General features: G+C 34.1%; 3 protein-coding genes across 4 annotated transcripts; 2 read left to right on the forward strand and 1 right to left on the reverse strand.

The window, feature by feature from the left end:
• Positions 1-5,722: 5,722 nt before the first annotated feature.
• LOC110784513 (probable galacturan 1,4-alpha-galacturonidase SALK6) lies at positions 5,723-7,633 on the forward strand. The gene is made up of 3 exons (XM_021989010.2): positions 5,723-5,878; positions 6,078-6,401; positions 6,509-7,633. Exons 1-3 carry the CDS (start codon positions 5,723-5,725, stop codon positions 7,292-7,294), a joined length of 1,266 nt encoding a protein of 421 aa, XP_021844702.1. The 3' UTR covers positions 7,295-7,633.
• Positions 7,634-10,203: 2,570 nt separating this feature from the next.
• Positions 10,204-13,167, forward strand: LOC110804571 (probable galacturan 1,4-alpha-galacturonidase SALK6). Its single transcript, XM_056837868.1, has 4 exons — positions 10,204-10,397; positions 10,797-11,117; positions 11,530-12,045; positions 12,659-13,167. The coding sequence occupies exons 1-4, from the start codon at positions 10,254-10,256 to the stop codon at positions 12,914-12,916; spliced, it is 1,239 nt and encodes a 412-aa protein (XP_056693846.1). The 5' UTR covers positions 10,204-10,253; the 3' UTR covers positions 12,917-13,167.
• Positions 13,168-14,140: 973 nt separating this feature from the next.
• LOC110804485 (thylakoid lumenal 29 kDa protein, chloroplastic) lies at positions 14,141-19,282 on the reverse strand. 2 transcript variants are annotated; one of them, XM_022010114.2, is made up of 11 exons: positions 19,010-19,282; positions 18,829-18,924; positions 17,615-17,699; positions 17,498-17,532; positions 17,314-17,379; positions 17,160-17,200; positions 16,806-16,936; positions 16,135-16,241; positions 15,856-15,993; positions 14,599-14,733; positions 14,141-14,475 (listed from the first exon to the last, which is right to left on the reverse strand). In XM_022010114.2, exons 1-11 carry the CDS (start codon positions 19,241-19,243, stop codon positions 14,365-14,367), a joined length of 1,179 nt encoding a protein of 392 aa, XP_021865806.2. In that variant the 5' UTR covers positions 19,244-19,282; the 3' UTR covers positions 14,141-14,364. The 2 variants fall into 2 exon arrangements, with proteins under 2 accessions (XP_021865806.2, XP_056693847.1); XM_056837869.1 differs by lacking the exon at positions 19,010-19,282 and having other exon boundaries at positions 17,615-17,716; positions 18,829-18,920.
• Between the last annotated feature and the right edge of the window lie 300 nt (positions 19,283-19,582).

Below are 19,582 nucleotides of genomic sequence, written 5' to 3' on the forward strand. Positions count from 1 at the left end.
GTGGCTCCGCCACTGACTCCAAAATAGTAAAAAGTTTATACTTTTAAAATAGTATGTTTGTCTTTTTCATCTTGTTTTATCCTTTCATTTCGACCTTCGATCTTGCATACTTCCACTTTCGTTTCCGTCCACTATAAAAATCTAAAAGTATACACATGCATTATTTTACCAATATTTTTTTCACGAAACCATTATTATAAGTTTACGATAATATTAATTCGATTACCAAATTACTAATTAGTGGATCCAAATTTCTCTTAATAATAATACCGTTTTTTTAGTGAAAATAAAAATCACTATTATGTAATGTAACTCTTGAAGTCATTATATAGAGGTTTACAAAAAAAAAAATCCACCATTAGTTGGTTTTATTTTCATATTGCACAATTGTATGATTACGTGCATAAGTTGTACTAGACTTTCCTAATTAGTGATTTGGCATTAAATAATCGATTTTAAAATTAAATAAATTCAATTTGATAAAACAATCATTTTTTAATGAATTCCATTAAATTATAAAGTTACCCTTATGATAATGAATTTGGAGTTCCATTATGGAATAGAAATTAGTATGTTAGTACTCATTAATTTTACTTTGGAAAAATTGATACAAACGGTCTCAACTATGGACACTTTTTCTTTAAACAATTTCACGTATCAATTAACTAAGTTTTATCCATATTTTATAGGTATTTTACAAGAAATGTAAAAATAATTTCACATAACACACATGAAATTTTAAATGTATTCTAATTATTATTTTTCACCCTTTCATTTAAAGAAAATTTGTAAATTATTACCTAAGTCTTTAGTGACATTGCAAATTTACTACCTAGGTGTTTAGTCATTGATGTCATTACTACCTTAACTGGTATTTCGGCCAATTAGTTAATAATCATATCATAATCAACCGTTAATCATACATTAATTATTTTAAATACTAATAAACTTTTAAAAAAATTAAAAATTATTTTATAAAAATTATTAATTAATTTTTTACTAATTTTTTCATAAATATTTCATAATCAATCACTAATCATACTTTCAAATTTAATTAAGTAACTAAAATATGATTAACGGTTGATTATAATATGATTAGTGACTAATTGGCTGGAATATGGGGTAAGATAGTAATTAACAACAATAAATAGACACCTATGTAGTAATTGCCAACTTTTAACAAGTTATGTAATAATTTGCAAAGTAACTATAGACCTACCTAGTAGGTAGTAATTTGCATGGAAGTAGACACATTAGTAAAAAAAATTGGTCATGGAAGTAGACACATTAGTAATTTTTTTTTTTTTTTGGTGTTAGCACCCGGTTCACCCTTAGGGCTAATCCGGATTCGGGACGAGTTCTGGGTGGTTAGGTTCCAGTCCCCTCCCAATTGTTGTTGCAGAGGATCGAAAACCAATTTTTGAATTTGAATTTTGGGTGGCAGAACTTATAGTCGAAGAAATGAATGGATAAGATATGCAATTAATATGTGGTTTATACCGGGACCCCTATTACTCATGGTGCATCCTATTATATTAAAGAACACAAGGGAAAAATACAAAGAACATAGATACGAGTAAACAAAATTATCCCACAAATGTAACCTAATTTTCGAAAACTACCATTAAAATTAAGTGCCACTATAAATTAAAATTTCCCAATCCGTATCACCGCTGGTTTTTCAGTTTTTCAATTTTGAAAGTCATATGCTTTAGACTGAATCATGAACAAAAATATAGTCATATCTATAATAATTATGTTCATTTTGAAAACTGATAACAAAAAACTGAAACTACTTTTTGTGTTTTCATATTTTGGTTTTTAGTTTTATAAAAAATAAAAAACGATACTGAACGGACCCTTAATTTTCAAATAATAGTTAAAGAAAACTTCAAATTTATTATCAACTCCTAATTTATCTTAATTTGGAGAAGACAAATCTAAAAAAAGTACCGGATAACAAATAATAACAGAAAACAAAAAATAAAGAGCTCGTAAAATAAATGGAAGAACATTACATACTAAAGTCGTAAAAGAACGTATATTTCAACCAGAGGCGGAGACAGGGGGGCGGGTAGGGGAGACTGCCCCCCAAAGATAAAAAAAATAAGCAATATGTATTAATAACTGTAAGAATAAATCATCAATTTCCCTTTGCTCTAGTGGTCAAAGGTTCATATTTGAACCCCTTGATACAAGGCTCGACCCTCAACTTTCTCGCCCCTCCAACCTACAAATCCTGGCTCCGCCACTGTTACTCGTGAGGTGCTTTGTACTTTCTCAACATGTTACATTTTCCAAATGACAATTTATCTGTACATATAAGAAGTATAACTTTCTATTATAACAGACATCAAGAATGACATATGTCACTTCATGATGGGAAGGCTAATTTACCAAAGTAGCTTGATATTTTGAATAGGTCTACTTTTACATTATCCATTTCTTTTAAACGTTATTTTAATTATTACTTAAATCCATATTAGACAACTTTTTCCAAGCAAAATAATTAAGCTAATACTTGAAACGTTTGCAATTTGAAGGCAAGTTCCTAGTGCGCTACAACCATTGGATTTTCCCTTATATGACGCAATAAAAATTTGCAACATTTTTTTTAGTAATATAATAGTAAAATCGATATATTAATAATAGCAAACGTATTTACTCAATATTTTAGTCAAATTAGCATATTACACATGTCAAATATTTTGGTCAAATTAGCATATTAAGCACACAAGAAATTTAATACTTCGTAAGATAAAAAATTCCATATCAGTCTATTAGATAGTTAAATGAGTATGGTTGAAAATTTATTAATTATGTTGTAGTTGTAGAGAAGGGGGATATTTCAGATAAATATTTTTAAGAAAAATAATAAAATAGTTATTTTAGCACAGTCGTGCATGCATGCGACCTTATCTAGTTAATTACAATAGATTAATTTCTTAATATAGATTATGGTTAAGTTGAGTTCTACATCCAGTGATATACTCCGTATTTAGTAAATTTTATAAACTGCCTTCCCTAATTTATGTTTTCCTGGCTCACTATATATTAACCGTATTTTTTAACAAAGAAAGGCACAAAAAATATTTATAATTAAGAAGAAAATGGCTGCTAAATCAAATCACACTTGTATATTGTTTTTCTTGATAATTTATTTGCTCTTCCTAGGAATTAATGATGTGCGAGTTCCTGTGGGTGATACCATTGTATTTGACATAACCAAGAATGGAGCTAAGCCTGGTACTGACGTTGCAAAGGTAAAGAAATACTCGAAAAATCAATACCATAATTAATAATAAGAGAAGTTTATATATTTGTAACTAATTTGGGGTTTATGAAATGACTCTTTTGAGAATAAGGCGTCATTTTCGGTGACATAATATAATGCAGTCTAATACTAGAATTTGAAAAAAAAGAGTTACTTTTTATGGTAAGTAAACAAATTATATTAATACCAACATCATATACATCTGAATTTCAAGCCTTTGTACCTCTGTGTGCACTAGGCCATCATCTCTTTATTCCTAACAATTCAAATATAGAAAAAAATACATTCTTCTAACAACTGCCTATGAGTCTTGGGCTCATCATCCCAAATCAAACATAAAGAACAATCACAAACACAAGTTTTGAAAAGCGAATCGGTTATCCATTTTTTTAATTGGTAATATTTGGTTTTTTTATCGTCTTCGGGCTAAATAAAAAAATTGAGATCCCAACTAATATATAATAAAAAAAAATACAAATAAAATCGATAGTTATTAAAATCAAATCAATTCTCCAGCAGGACAAAAGGTTAAGCTTCCTAACTTCTCACGTATTCAAGCTGCACTTTCAAAATAAATAGAAAATAAAACCAGAGGTGGAAGAAAATGTTAATCATTAAAACCAGAAAATTAGAAGTAAGAGATAATTACTTTGAATTTTGAGGAGGGTGAATTGGAATTGCAGGATACTCCATGGTTGCGTTGGCGGCATTGTAGAACGTTGAAATCGTTGCTCCGGTTGTTAGTTGTGAGAAGTTAGAGTAGAGCATAAGGTTTTGGGGGAGGGGAGTAGAAGAAATCGGAAGAAAAGAGATAGGGATATGGAGTTGAGATAGAGGGGGGGGGGGGGAGAGAGTGTGCGGTGAAAGAGGCACGAGATTTTTAGGGTTTGTAATTGTCGTTGGGGGTTTAATTAGGGGTGGGGGAATTTTAGTATTTATATGGGTGACGCTAAAAGTGGGGTTACCGAAATCCCCCTCCCCGCTTGGCTTATATAATAGAGATATAGGTTATTTTATTTTATTGGTAAATTAAAGATTTTATTAACCAAGATAGTAAGGAACAAGCTAAGAAACAAAACTCAAAAGGCGAGAGTATGAAAGAAAAATCTTCAGATATGCAGCCCTTCTAGGAAGGCCTCCCTAAACAAGAGCTTACAAACTTTCTTAATGTAGAAACATCTGCTAAAGAATATATTTTGCATTTCTTTATAAAGACTAGTAACAGTTCGCTTCCTATCTTGAAATCTTTTGTGATTTCTCTCAATCCATATGAAGAAAACTGTCTTAACCAAACTCATTCTATAAATCTGGTGCAGAGCATTATTTTTGTTAAAGTGCGTAACAACCAGCTGCAACTCTACATACCACTCTTCATTGTACCTACTCAAACCAAGCCACTGCGAGAGATTGTTCCAGATTTCAGCCGACAAAGGGCATTTGAAAAATAAGTTATCAACACTTTCCAAGGAAGTACCACATAAACAACAAATGGGATCACAGACCACTACAAAACTATTAAGTCTGTCAGAAGTAGCTAGCCTGCCCCAACACAACAAGCCAACAAATGAAAGTACATTTTGGAGGAGCAGGTGCATTACATATAAGTTTCCTCCAAGGGACTTTGGTTTGCGTACCTCTAAGAGCATTGTACACCCTTTTAATGGAAAAGTTATCATCGGTAATCAAGTAACTAGAAAAAAGTATATAGGTTATTGATAGAAAGAATTAGCACACAAGAAGTACATATATTGGGATAGAGGATTTTGACTCGTATGGCACACAAGAACTATTTATAAATATATATATATATATATATATATATATATATATATATATATATATATATATATATATTCCCTCCGTCCCAGATTAGTTGTTACACTTACCTTTGCACAAAGTTTTAGGTGATAAGTGGTTCTTTGGTTATCAATTGTTATTTTATTGAAAAAGTAGATGTGATAGGAGTTAGTGGGGTATTTTTTTAATTGAATGAGAGAGGGTGTGAGGACAAAAAGAAATTTATTGGGAAGTGAGAGACAATATAATAATTGTGGGGTCCTTCCAAATTTAGAAGTGTAACAACTAATCTGGGATGGACGAAAAAGAAAAGTGTAACAATTAATCTGGGACGCAGGGAGTATATACATTTGGCTAAAATATTGTTTGGCTAAAATAATAATATATACTCAATCTAAATATGTTTGGGGTTTTTCAAGGAGTTTTCAGATTGTTATCAAATGGAAATAAACCATAGATATTAATATATTTATTTATGTTTGAGGGGAACCATAGATTAATTTCTTAATATAGTGTAAGGATAACTTCTAATAAATTTCGTATTTAGTAAATTACAATTTTCGTGCCTAATATTATTCTCCCTTACCCAATATATATAATAGCATTTTTAACATAGAAAGGCACTGCAAAATATTTGTAACAAAGGAAAAAATGGCTTTTAAATTAAATTACACTCTTATATTGTTTTCCCTGGCATTTTATTTGCTTGTCCTAGAAATTAATGGCCGCACGCACGTTCTTGAAGGCGATACCATTGTATTTGACATAACCAAGAATGGAGCTAAGCCTGGTACCAATGTTGCAAAGGTAAATAAATACTTGAAAAATCGATGTCATAATCATGTCAAAAGTTTCTATATTTGTAACAGGTTTATGGGATGACTTTAATTGAGACACGAAATGACAATTTTCTTCATATAAGATGATGCAGAAATATGGTATATGTATTGACAATCTGTTAAATCCATTTTTTAATCGATAATATTGGTTTATTGTTTGTTTTCAGGCTTTTATGCGTGCGTGGAGTGATGCATGTGCATCGAAAAAACGAAGCAAGGTTTTAGTTCCTAAAGGAAAATACTTGCTAGGCCCTATTACGCTTAAAGGTCCATGCCAAACACCAATTACAATAGAAATTTTAGGAAATTTCAAGGCCGCTTCGGATTTGGCATCCTTTAAAGGTGAAGATGCATGGTTTGAGATAGATAACGTCGATGGTCTGACAATCACATCTCCTAAAGGAGCAGGTGTGTTCGATGGCCAAGGAAAAGAAGGTTGGAAAAATAATCATTGCGTTAAGACTTTTGGCATCTGCACATTCCTTCCTCATGTAAGCGCAATTTAGATCAAGTACACATATTTGGTAGGGGAATGTTAGGATGCAAAGACTGTTTGTAAAATGATACAATAACTTATTATTTATATTGTGCATTGCAGAACTTTAGGTTCAATTTTCTGACGAATTCAAAAATTAATGGCATCACTTCACTAAACAGCAAGTTCTTTCACATAACCCTCCAAGGGTGTAAGAACCTGGAAATGACTGACATGATCATAACCGCCCCAGGAGACAGCCCTAACACGGACGGTATTCACATCGGACGTTCAGATGGCATTACCATTAGAGGAGTCAAGATTGCCACCGGAGATGATTGTATCTCCTTCGGTGATGGGTCAAAAAACATCCTTGTAGAGCATGTCACATGTGGACCTGGCCACGGTATTAGCGTGGGGAGTCTGGGTAGATACCCCAATGAGCAGCCAGTGTCAAATATTACTGTAAGAGATTGTACCATCAAGAACACTCTCAATGGTGTCCGGGTTAAAACATGGGGGGCCTCTTATGAATCCTCTGCCAGTTTGCTGCATTTTGAAGATATCACTATTCAAAATGTTACATTTCCCGTCATTGTTGATCAAGAATATTGCCCCCAAAATCATTGCAAACAAAGGTCCTCGTCCAGAGTTAAGATTTCCAACGTTCGATTCAAAAACGTGAAGGGAACATCAAGTACCAAGGACGCCGTGCAACTGATTTGCAGCAACACCGCGCCATGTAACAAGGTGGAGCTCACTGAAATAGACTTGAAATACAATGGAAAAGATGGTCCTGCGGTTTCAAAGTGTAAATTTGTTAAGCCTATTCTTACTGGAAAGCAGAATCCACGCGCTTGTGATGCACCTGCTGCCCCAATTATTGAAGCAGCTGAGTCAGACTCTTGAAAAAAGCTACCAAAATTTTGACTGTCACTTTAAAATCATGTTCCTTTTCTCTAACAATATGTATGAAAGAAAATTTGTTTTGAGGAGGAAAATAAAAGAAAAAAGAACATTATTTTACCTCTAGATTTACCACGTCGATGCTCCAATCAGTGGTAGATAAATAATATTTAGTTAGATTAAATAAATTTGATAATTTTTTAGTGGTGTCAAATGGTTAATGGGGAAACTCATAAAATTTTAAAATTTTAATAAAATTTTCCAAAAATAAAAAATTCAAGTGAGGTCAATTGAGCCCACATTTTACGAAGTGCTCCGCCACTGACTCCAAAATAGTAAAAAGTTTATACTTTTAAAATAGTATGTTTGTCTTTTTCATCTTGTTTTATCCTTTAATTCGACCTTCGATCTTGCATACTTTCACTTTCGTTTCCGTCCACTATAAAAATCCAAAAGTATACACATGCATTATTTTACCAATACTTTTTTCACGAAACCATTATTATAATTTACGATAATATTAATTCGATTACCAAATTACTAATTAATGGATCCAAATTTCTCTTAATAATAATAATACCGGGTTTTTTTAGTGAAAATAAAAATCACTATTATATAATGTAACTCTTGAGGTCATTATGTAGAGTTGTACAATTTTTTTCCCCACAATTAGTTGGTTTTATTTTCATATTGCACAATTGTATGATTACATGCATGATTTGTACTAGACTTTCCTAATTAGTGATTTGGCATTAAATAATCGGTTTTAAAATTAAATAAATTCAATTTGATTAAACAACCATTTTTTTAATTAATTTCATTAAATAATGAAGTTACCCTTATGATAATGAATTTGGAGTTTCCTTATGGAATAAAAATTAGTATGTTAGTACTCATTAGTTTTACAAACGGTCTCAACTATGGATACTTTTTCTTTAAACAATTACACCTATCAATTAACTAAGTTTTGTCCAGATTTTATAGGTATTTTGCAAGATATGTAAAAATAATTTCACATAACACACATGAAACTTTTAATGTATTCTAATAATATAAGTTCACATAACACACATGAGATTAGTATGTATTTCAAATAAGTTTAGTTAAATTTAAATAATATAAGTTCAAATAAAATAAGGTATTTTCATACATTTTCACGCACATATAAGTTTATTTCAGCCAAAATAAGTTTTTTCAGATAGATAAGTTCGGGTAAAATCAGATAATATAAGTTTAGACAAAATAAGTCAAATAGAACGGAGCCTAATTATTTATAGCGCATGTATGATGTATCAGTATTCATTACCCTATAAAAAATGGAGTACTGCTAAGGATTGTCTTGGAATAATTTATGCTTTAGCCCCTCTCAATTTGCAATAATAACTAGTGTGTGGCTCGGGCGATGCCCCGATTGCTACATTGAATAGTTAAAATTTTAGAATTTTCTTAAGCTCGATATTTGATAAAATACAATAATTTTTCAATTACATCATCTTACAATTTATATAATTGGTTTTCTAGTGGAACTAAGTGATTCAAATTAATAAACACCAAATTAGATATATACAGCCCTGCAAAGCATTTCTATAGTTGATGCTTATGAGACTTATGAAATCATGTTTATTCATGGTTGTCCTAATTCTTTAATATTGTTTTTTTTTCAAAATAATCAATAGAAAATAAAAAGTCACATAAAAAATTTAGTGTTTAGACTTCATGTTAACATTCATTTATTAATTAATGTGAAAAGATTAACCACAATTAGTTGTTGGTAAAGATGGTAATGAGAGTTATCATCCACACTTGAGGTCTGGAGTTTGAACCTCATTGCACGTGTTGATTTTTGGTTGTTTATGATATGCCATTCATTTGGTGAGTGAATGATGTGGCGCAAAGGAAGAGTACTACGTGTCACATAGACATTTTTCTCAACGCCTTTTAATATATTAGTATAGATTCCCGCTCGAAGTAAAAGATTGGCTTTGAATTGGCGGGAAAATAGAAGAGAAAAATGTTTTTTTGTATATATTTTCTTAGTTGGGTAGTTGTTTAACACTTTTACTTGTTTAGGCGTTAGTGGGCATTTTAGGGTAGTTTTTAGAGAATAGGGTTAGTTATTAGTTAATAACTTATGGGTGGTTTTGGACTTGAATAATTTAAATTTTACTTTATTGTGAAAATGTAAAATCTAATTTCAGAAATTTCAATTATTTCAATTATTTTTAGCTCATTATATTTTCCAAAAAGAAGTGTAAATTAAAGTTGTTTATGTTTGGAGAAAAGGCCGGTAGCATTACAAAATCGCCTCGAGTAGAACCATTATCAATCATAAATACTACTCATTTATGGCCCGTTTACCCGAGTCCGGAACCATCATCAACTGTGAAATCTAATTTCAGAAATTTCAATTATTTTTAGTTCATTATATTTTCAAAAGGAAGTGTAAAGTTGTTTATTTTTGGAGAAAAGGCCGGTAGCATTACATAATCGGGCCGAGTAGAACCATTATCAATCACAAATACTCATTTACGGCCCGTTTACCCGAGCCCGGGACCATCATCAGTTTCAAATCTAGTTATATCCAAGCTTCAAGCTACTTAAAGAGATAGAATCTGTCATTTTTTTTTTTTATGAAAATACAGAATCTGTCTATAGATAGCATGCATGAAAAATGGTGCAAAAAAAAGGAGCAAAGATATGTTGTCAGTTTTCTTGATTTTTCTACGCGGTCACATATATTTAGACTCCTAAAAGACTAACGGTAGAGAGCGAAAAGAACATGATTCAACTGATTTCAACAACACATGAAAATAACATAATTAGAAAGAGTTCTATAATTAGAAATAAAATGTTATTTTTATGCATTTGGAAATAGTATATATAGACAAAAGCAAAGCAAGAAGGTCAAACAGAGAAAAAAAAAAAAACATTTCAAAACCGTTGTACTACAAAATTAGTGAAAATGGAAACCAATACAAAACTTTCAGTGTTCTTCATCTTGTTTCAATGGTGCATCGTAGCCATTAACGGCAAACCGGCCCCTGCCGGTTCTGCTGTATTTGACATAAGCAAGCATGGATTGAAGTCTAATGGCGATGCTACGCAGGTGAGTAAGGCTTTAGTTTCTTCTCTTCACTTGGTCTGGCCTGTTTTTTCTACTTTCTGGTCCGGTTTTTGTTAATGTTTTCTGTCTAAATTTTCTGGTTTGATCTATAAGCAATAAGGATAAGGTGAAAAGAACAGCGCCTAAATACATACGTAACAACAAATTAATACCTAGCCTGGTCTATTTTTCTCCTACTTTCTGGTCTGATTTGTTGTTTTCTGTAAGTGTTTTTTCTTTGTTTGGTATGGTTAGGTCAGGTAAAATCTGATTTTTCTGCTCTGATCTAATAAGCAATAAGAATAAGGTGAAGAGAACAGAGCCTAAATACATACGTTACAACAAATTAATTAAACTTGGTGTACGTTGGTTTTCATATTCGTAGTTCTATCGATTGTGTAGGCCTTACAGAGTGCTTGGGCCGCGGCTTGTGCATTGCCAACTCCTAGCAAGGTGTTGGTCCCGAAAGGAACCTACATGCTACACGCGATTAACTTCCAAGGTCCGTGCAAGTCAAGGGTCACTTTTGAAATTTTAGGGAACTTCAAGGCTCCAGCAGACCCAGCACAGTTTAAGGGGTCAGATACATGGGTTAGATTTTGTGAGATTGATGGTTTGACCATTACAGCACCTAAAGGAGCAGGTGTGTTCGATGGTCAAGGGCAAATGGCCTGGAAAGTCAACGATTGCTCAAAATCTGGAAATTGTGATACTCTTCCTTATGTAAGCTTCCTTGATCAATATCACACTAACTAAAATCGTAAGCATGGCATTGGGTTGGGTTAGTTGTACCTCGGACCCATGCAAGGCTCACTGGGCTCGTGCTATCAAACTCAGGAGCCGACCTAGGCACGGGATGACCCATATGATTGGTCTAACGGCCCGTTTGGTAGCCCGTAAAAAATGGTCGGCTACCAAACGGACCGTAAGGGCTTGTCATGGGCCATGCATGCCTGCTCCCCTCACAGATCGTGATGGTGAGAGTGAGCGCTGCCTAAAATTCCCATGGCTCGGGCCAGCCTGGCCCGAGTCTAGTGTCATCCCTACCAAAATGGTGGGAACCTATAATCAAATGGTTTGTTTTTTATATATATCTTTCTCTCACTGAATATGGTTTTTGTCCCTTGAATTGCAGAATTTTAGGTTCAATTTTTTGACGAATGCAGTAATTAACGGTATAACTTCAGTGAACAGCAAACTGTTCCACATGGCAGTCTTGGGCTGCAAGAAAGTACAAATGCGTGGCATTACTGTTAGTGCACCAAAAACTAGTTTAAACACTGATGGTATTCATGTAGCACGTTCAGTTGGAGTGAACATAACAAATGCACATATTAAAACCGGAGATGATTGTATTTCCATTGGGGATGGAGCTAAAAACGTCCATATCGAGCAGATCACTTGTGGGCCCGGACATGGTATTAGTGTAGGAAGTCTAGGTAGGTACCCTAATGAGGAACCCGTGGTCGGCGTCACCGTGAAGGGATGCACCTTCACGAACGCAGACAATGGTGTTCGGGTTAAAACATGGCTCAACTCTTTCAAAGGTAGTGTCACCGGCCTGCATTTCGAGGACATCATTGTTGAAAATGTTTTGAATCCTATTATTGTTAATCAAGAATATTGCCCCTACAATCACTGCGCACAAAAGGTAAGGGTTTTGTTGCTAATGTTGGAGTCCGACTAATTTAGCTGGTAATTAAATCCCCGAGGCTTTGTTTGGTAGAATGGAATTGGAAGGATAAGAAAAGAAAAATATGGTTTCCCGTGTTTGGTTCCAAAACTTAAATGAGATTTGATGGGGAAAGAAGGGAAATGGAAAGAAAACATCATTAATAAATTTTCACAGAGAAAATTAAAAGCTGTCAAAGCATTTTCTTTTCTTTTCCGCTCACTTCCTTCCATCAAACCAAACAACGGAAAATAAACTAAGTTTTATTTCCCTTCTTTTCCCTTTCTTTACTAATATTGTACTCCCTCTGTCCCTATTTGTTTGCCCCATTTGTCATTTAAGGCCGTCCCCGAAAGATTGCTCTTTTACAATAAATGCTCATGAGATCACAACTTTACTCTCAAATAAAACTCACTTGGCCCACCACTTTTGTCTCTTCTCAATTTCACTCACCTATTTCTTAATAAAACACAGTTGCTTCACGAGGCCAACAATAAGGGACAGAGGGAGTACCAAACAAAGCCTAAGAAGCAAAACCAGTAAAGTGAATTGAAACTTGTACTTACTATTCAATCCATGACTTCATTTGCAGAATCCCTCCAGAGTGAAGCTTGCCGACATTAGATTCAAGAACGTGAGGGGCACATCAGGTAGCAGGGAAGCAGTGACGATAATTTGCAGCAGCGGCACGCCATGTGAGAAGGTGCAGCTCACTGATATCAACCTGAAATACAAAGGCAAAGGTGGTCCTGCAGTTTCCATGTGTAAAAATGCCAGGCCTATCCTAACAGGAAAACAGATCCCGCCTGCTTGCTCTGAACTAGCTACAGCTGCTAAAGATGACTTTTAGGTTACAAAGTTTTGTGTAGTAATCTCTTGTTCCTTATTGGCTCATATGTTGAGATTACCATTTGTAATCTCAGAATTACATGAAGATCAGACCTGCTTGTACTGTATCGATCAGCTACCCCTAGTAAACATTGGGGGTAACGTATGCTTTTGAAGATGATCTTATGTAATACTCGATCCATGTAACAATTATCACAAGCGCAGAATTTGTTGCTGTTGTGATTTTACAGTGGAAGTCGATTGTTTTTCATCTATCATTCTTGAATATATATAAATGGAAAGAGTTTCTGGAGCTGAAAAAAGTTGGAGCTAATTATACAAATACTGTGTTTTTCCTGTTAGAAAAACACTCTTCTTATCTCCTGTTGAACATTTAACTTGTTGGGTATGATTGAAAGTATGCTATTAACTTTGTTCAGATAGCAAATAAGGGAAAGGAAGGGGAGGGGAAGAGGGAAAAGGGGAGAGGAAAGAAAGGAGTAGGAAGGTGGATTTCTATTTCCCCTCCAAATCTCTCCAATTTTGGAGGGATGTTGTTTATTAAAAGGGGACTAGTTCCCCTCCCTTTCTCTCCATTTCCTCTTCTCCAAACAAAGAACAAATCCTTCCAAGGAGTCCGGATATATTTAGTTTTATGGGTTTTTTTCTCTTGAAAAATGTAGAAAGGTCTAAACCATTCTCTCCTGGGTTACTCCATAGTGCACCACTGCACCTGTTAGTAATAACGGTGTGTTTGGATAGAAAGATAGTAGGGAAAGGAAGGGAAGGGGTAAGGTGAGCTCCCTTTTCCCTCCCAATCTCTCCAATTTAGGAGTGATGGTATTTATTAAAGAGGCGGGCAAAATGGATCCCTCCATCTCCTTCCTTCCCCCAACCTTCTATCCAGACAAGGGAACTTGTATCCCTCCTATTCCCTTCCTCTCCATTTCCTCTTATCCAAACAACATGTTAAATGAAGATTCAACCCTCTTTCTCTCTCAGATTCATGCAATAATAATTTATTAATATCTCAGATTGCATTTGGATACAGCATTTGAGAAATAGGGAAATTTCTGTGACTTTGAGAGAGTAATAACTTGACATTTTATAAACAACAATCATATTTGGATGGTGCATTACTGCATTCATTATATTATCACCTTCTCATATCAGAAATGAAATGCATTTATGTGTACAGTAGAAACTAGAAAGCAGCAACTATCAAAGATGACAATCAGATGGCTCCTTCAAGAAAATGGGGAAGAAACAATATTATTTGCAAGTTTGCAATGTTAAGCACATATATATGTTATGTCCACCGTAATGCTAGGGATCTTTCAACAAGAACTTACAGAAAGTTTGTTTGGTGATTCCTTCATTTTGGACTTCCTCTCTCCCCCCTTAGTGAGTAGACACTGAGATCAATCAATTAAGCATCTCGTGGTTGCTCTTCTTCATGGTGCATTGTTGTTATAACTTCAGTTTGCTCAACTCGATCTTTTTCACAGGATATGTATATGCTTCATAATTAATTTTTTGTCCCAGGAGGCTCAACTTCGTAAGAGTGGTTATCAGGTCAACCTAATAGAAGAGCAAGGATCAGAATTCGTGTGAAACCGAAAGTCCAAAAGTCCATACTCCATAATAATAACAGACCAAAAGGTCTCACTCATTTTCAATCCAACTTGAAGGGCTTTCACTCACCTGATAGTCAGTCTCAGAAACTGTGTCTCGACTGCGCTGGTATTTTTGAACCCATGGAGCAACTTCAGGATCTGTAGCCAATAAGTCCTCGGTTGCCTTTTGATCAGGACCAAGAAATCCGGACATAACAGCCAGCTGATGAGCAAAACAGGCAAAGAGAAAAAAGATTAGGGTGTAAAGAGAGCCACAGAGGGAAAATGATGTAGATGGGATTCAATCCCAAGTCTTGGGTACCACCCCCTCAAGACTTTACCTACTAAGCTAGTTGACATCCACCCTCAGTTAGGTGTTGATGTTGTTGCCATTTAAATAATGCAGCAATATGTTCAAAACTACTTAAATTTATCAAGAATGGGATAATCAACTTTTTGTTATGAAGATGTGATTTAAAAAACTAAATTATGATGCAAAGACCTCTACGTTAAAGAAACTCGAGTTATAGCAACAGAAATGCAATTTTGAAATGCTTACATAACAATTAACAGTAACCAATATTATCTATTTTGAAACCGCACACAACACAACCAAAACAATAGTTACCTCAACCTGTTTACTAGAGTTAAGAACAAGCTTTGTTACAGTAAGCATTTCATACCTAATAGTTGCATATTTTCATGATTTATGTCTCTAAAAAGAAAGCTTATTGTAAATTTGTAACGGTAAGTTACTGGCATACTATGATATATAAAAGCAGACATAATCTTAAAAACAAAATTGCCTGAAAATAGCTTCCCTTAAATCTCTAACGGCCCGTTTGGTGCCAGTAATAAATGGCAGTAAAGCAGACATGAATTTAAATATAATTTGACTAGAAAGTAACATCATACTAGTACTATCCAAATATCCATGGTATTGCAATCTCATCCCTAACTTGTGTTTTTATTGGTGAATTTTCATTCACCACCCACCCACCCCCCAAGTAGTAATGGATGGTAGTGAAGATTTGTGAAGAAAATGAGATACTTAAGGTGAATTAGCATTACAATGGGAATTTGTGTATGACTTTTCTCGCAAATTTACAATACAAATTCATTATCATTCCCACCAATTATTACCGCCTACCTAACAGGTGTTTGTAGACAAAGGAAAACTACTAGCACGACTGCATGATCGCATCAATGTGGCACCAAAAAGAAATTTGCAGAAACTACATAAAATTAAAGAAGGATTCTAGACATCAATTACCCCACCATTTTCTGAAACGCACTTAAAGAGCTTTCAAGTGTGAAAGGAGGGTATTTAGAACAGGGGAGGTACCTGGCGGGGGCCAAATCCAACAGATTTGAATTTATCTTTCATTTCCTGGACACTTGCTTTGTCCCATTGGGGAACTCTACCTTCTGGGTCTGGTTCTTGAGCATCCGTCCTCCCAAAATCCCTATCAAACAGGCCCCACTATTGCAGTTCAATTTGAACATTTCATGCAAAAGAACAAGTGGTAAATCATCAGTAATCATCACATGGGTTTCTTCAAACATCCAGAAAAAATCATGTCTGTTGAAGTTGTCTAGAATGTCCCAAGTATAGGAAACACACCTGTCCATTAGAACCATATGCAGTATACAACAAAGATCCCTTCTCTTCATTCCCACCACATTTACGGATAGCAGATGCTAGGAAAGTATTCTTTAAAGCTGATTGTGCTGCATTGAACAAAAAAACATGCTCAGGGTATTTATAAGTTCAAGTACATTACAATTTTGTTTCCATTGGCCAGGATTTGAGACTAATGCACTTATTTCATTTTAGCTCCTAATTTACTCCTTGCACCCAAAAATAATGATATTATCTCTTTAGAAATTATGCTATCACAATAATTTGTCATCTTTCTTTGGACGCTATACTGAAGTCCTTGGGCACCTTATTCAAGAACACTTTCTTAAAAATTAGTACCATAGCACTATAGTAGGGTAACTTATTTTGGGATGAAAATGTTTCCTTAGTATCATCATGGTACGAGATATGAAGTATGTGATAGATTCATTCGTACGCATTAGTTGGAATCAAAGGGAGAAGAAAAGAAAGAGAGTGAAACATATAAGTTATTCATCGAATATGATTTTAATTAATCCACAATATGTTGCTCTAAACTGCCTGAGTGTCAGCCAGAAACCAGATTGAAGGAAGCAAATACATTTGTGTGAAAATTTTGTTGCAAGAACACCAAATGCTAGAAAGGAACACAGAAGTAGCCACTTTTGTCTAACCTGCACATTGGATTAGGTCAGCAAAAGCAATCGGTCCACCCTTGGAGTTTGAATCAATTTCTTTTTTTGTGTCCTCCAATAGACTTAACGCAGCAGAAAGCCCTTGGTTTTCAGGTCTGCTTATCTCTGAGCTTCAAGCAAGAAGTTCAGAAAAAGAAATCAACCCTAGTATCCAGAAATTATGTGAAAACAGACCACTTCAGCCATAACTTTTGATGGTTCTGATACTAGCAAGTGGCAGATACAAAATACTATCCCAATGGTGAATCCAGAGAGAACTGAACTGACATTTTTCTACCCTGCCTAAACAATTCACATCATTTAACTGAGATACATCATTTTTCCAGAAAATACCTGAATCGAATTGAACCATTTGGGCCTCCAGATTTTGTGGCCTACAAAGTTAACCATATGAATCAGTTTCTCGTTTATTTATTACTCGGACGCAAGTAATGTAGAACGGAGATGCATATAAAGAAACCTGATACAAAAATATCAATGATCTCACCTTGTCATAAGTCATCACATCATTTAGAGCTAGAGTTAGTATGGACGGAATGAGGTCTGGATTTTTCTGAAAAAAAAACAAACAGGATGTATTATTATTTATTAGTCTAAGAAATGAGTACTACTAATCTAATAAAGAGGTTTAGATATTACAAACAGAACACACATAAACACTAGCCGCGTACCTTTATAACTGTATACAGTATTCCTTTAATATCAGCTGCAATGTAATAAAATAAAGACATTCAGCTCAGTAGACTACTTAAAAAAACTAGAATTGCAAAAGCATCTCAGACACTTACATTGAAACTCAGAGCGCTGCCTTCTCTGAATTAAGTCAGCAGCATACGCATCTCCAGAAAAGGTTCCTGAACTTGCTATTACTTCCTGAGAAGGCATTAAGGCTGGCAGAAAATCATCATCAAATTATAAAAAGTATACATACACTTTCATGCAGACCAAGACATTAAAGGTTGTGGTAAAAAATGTTTTATAGAAATCTCTAGCTGGATGACATATAGTTCCATCAGAAAATCACTAGGACTTGAAGTCCTGAACATATCAATTAAAAATCTAAAACCTGCAATGTTCTGCATGCCCCTTAGAAAGAAGATTACAAAAAATTCAAAACCATTAGTCCATTACTAAAGAAGGCAGACAAATTAGCAACTTTTAGGTAATAGCTATCTCATATCACGGATCAAGTTTTAATTCAAGTGTCTCCATTTCTTATTTATTTCTTTTGTAGACCTCTAATGTATGGAAGTGTTGGTGGGTTGTGAACCTTTTTTTTTTTTTTTTTTTTGAAAGTTGGTGGGTTGTGAACCTTTGTATGACTGATTTGGGTTTTTTCCCTCAATTTTATCATAATAAGAGAAGGTGACAAAGGCGGACTCCTCGCAAGTCCCGTAGTTTTTACTCTTCACATCGAAGGGATTTTCCACGTATAATTTGTGTGTGTTGATTGTTTTTATTCTTCTGCATTTGATTATTAGTTGCTGATCATTATTGGTTGATTGCTAGATTATCATTTGGTGAATTATTTGTGGTTTATTGGAGTTGTATTGTTTGGTTGATTGTCTTAGAGTGATCCTTGTGGGTAGTATATACTACTCGGATCCTATCAAACAAAGCCTTAGGTTAAGTTCTCTTGAACTCATATCAGGGACTTACTTATTCTGGTTAATTTCATGTAATCAACAGTTCCAATATGTTCAATTACGAAGTAAAGGTTCAGTTCCAATAAGATCAATTCGCAATTATAACAAAGTCAGATAATCAAGTTCACTTGAATAACATCCTTGCAGAGCTGCACATAATTGCATGTAGAGAAAAATATACTCCGTATCAAATATTGCAAGAATGCTATAAATGTGAGAATAATTACACACACAATTCAAAATTCATAGCAACTTATCATGAAATGTAAATTTTTTAGAAAATTGCAGAATTCTTCAAAAACCCTAACCTACTCAAATCCAAAGTAATACTGATAAGATAAAGAGAAATTGCTCACAATTCCAGCTGACAATGCGAGGCAATTAAGAACGTCTCTTCGCCGAAATCGATCTTCATCAACTTCCAATTTATTACTACTACAGCGAATTGTACCCTGAAATTGCGCTAAGAAAATCAGCTTATCTAACTATGTCGAATAAATTAAAGACAACGATAATGTGAGAAAGTGAGAATCATACATGAAGAGGAGAATATCTCGTAGTTGTAGTGGTAATGGCGGGAGAAGAGAGAGAAAGTGGTGCGAGAGAGGAGAGTGATGAAAGGAAGGAGAGTGACACCATTTTCTGGGTAGTGTTGAGGAGAGAGAAAGTGAAAAATGGTGACAACAAAATTGGGAAGGAGAAAGAGCAAAGAATGATTTCTGTGGAAACTGGAAAGCGGGAGTGAGTTTCATTGGATGTCACCATATCCATAATCCATGTATTATCCTGTTAACTTATTGACATTTTTTCAAATTCTGATCCGTTTAAGTCTTGTTCTAATCGACTTATTTTGATTTATTTCAAACAAAATAAATTCAGAAAAATTTAGAAAAATATGTTTTTTTCAAGCATTTGTACACACAAATAAGTTTTTTCGGACAAAATAAGTGTTTTTTCCAGATAAAAGAAGTTCAGATAATTTCAGATAAGTTAAGTTCAAACAAAATAAGTAAATAGAACTAAGCCTAATTAATCGTCTGAAATTAAATTTATAAAACTATTTTGTCCAAAGAAACTTCATCCTAAATTATCTGAATAAATCAATTTGTT

Source organism: Spinacia oleracea, chromosome 2, assembly GCF_020520425.1.
Source record: "Spinacia oleracea cultivar Varoflay chromosome 2, BTI_SOV_V1, whole genome shotgun sequence".
NCBI classification, from domain to species: domain Eukaryota; kingdom Viridiplantae; phylum Streptophyta; class Magnoliopsida; order Caryophyllales; family Amaranthaceae; genus Spinacia; species Spinacia oleracea.

Excerpts from the sequence above, each read along its gene's own strand:
- LOC110784513 (XM_021989010.2), top strand. The coding sequence starts at position 5,723 with ATGGCTTTTAAATTAAATTACACTCTTATATTGTTTTCCCTGGCATTT. Across the intron at positions 5,879-6,077 it reads CTGGTACCAATGTTGCAAAG|GCTTTTATGCGTGCGTGGAG; the intron begins GTAAATAAATAC and ends GTTTGTTTTCAG. Across the intron at positions 6,402-6,508 it reads TCTGCACATTCCTTCCTCAT|AACTTTAGGTTCAATTTTCT; the intron begins GTAAGCGCAATT and ends TGTGCATTGCAG.
- LOC110804485 (XM_022010114.2), bottom strand. The coding sequence starts at position 19,243 with ATGGATATGGTGACATCCAATGAAACTCACTCCCGCTTTCCAGTTTCC. Across the intron at positions 16,937-17,159 it reads AATGGTTCAATTCGATTCAG|CTCAGAGATAAGCAGACCTG; the intron begins GTATTTTCTGGA and ends TCTTGCTTGAAG. Across the intron at positions 15,994-16,134 it reads CATATGGTTCTAATGGACAG|TGGGGCCTGTTTGATAGGGA; the intron begins GTGTGTTTCCTA and ends GAACTGCAATAG.
- LOC110804571 (XM_056837868.1), top strand. The coding sequence starts at position 10,254 with ATGGAAACCAATACAAAACTTTCAGTGTTCTTCATCTTGTTTCAATGG. Across the intron at positions 11,118-11,529 it reads ATTGTGATACTCTTCCTTAT|AATTTTAGGTTCAATTTTTT; the intron begins GTAAGCTTCCTT and ends CTTGAATTGCAG. Across the intron at positions 12,046-12,658 it reads ACAATCACTGCGCACAAAAG|AATCCCTCCAGAGTGAAGCT; the intron begins GTAAGGGTTTTG and ends CTTCATTTGCAG.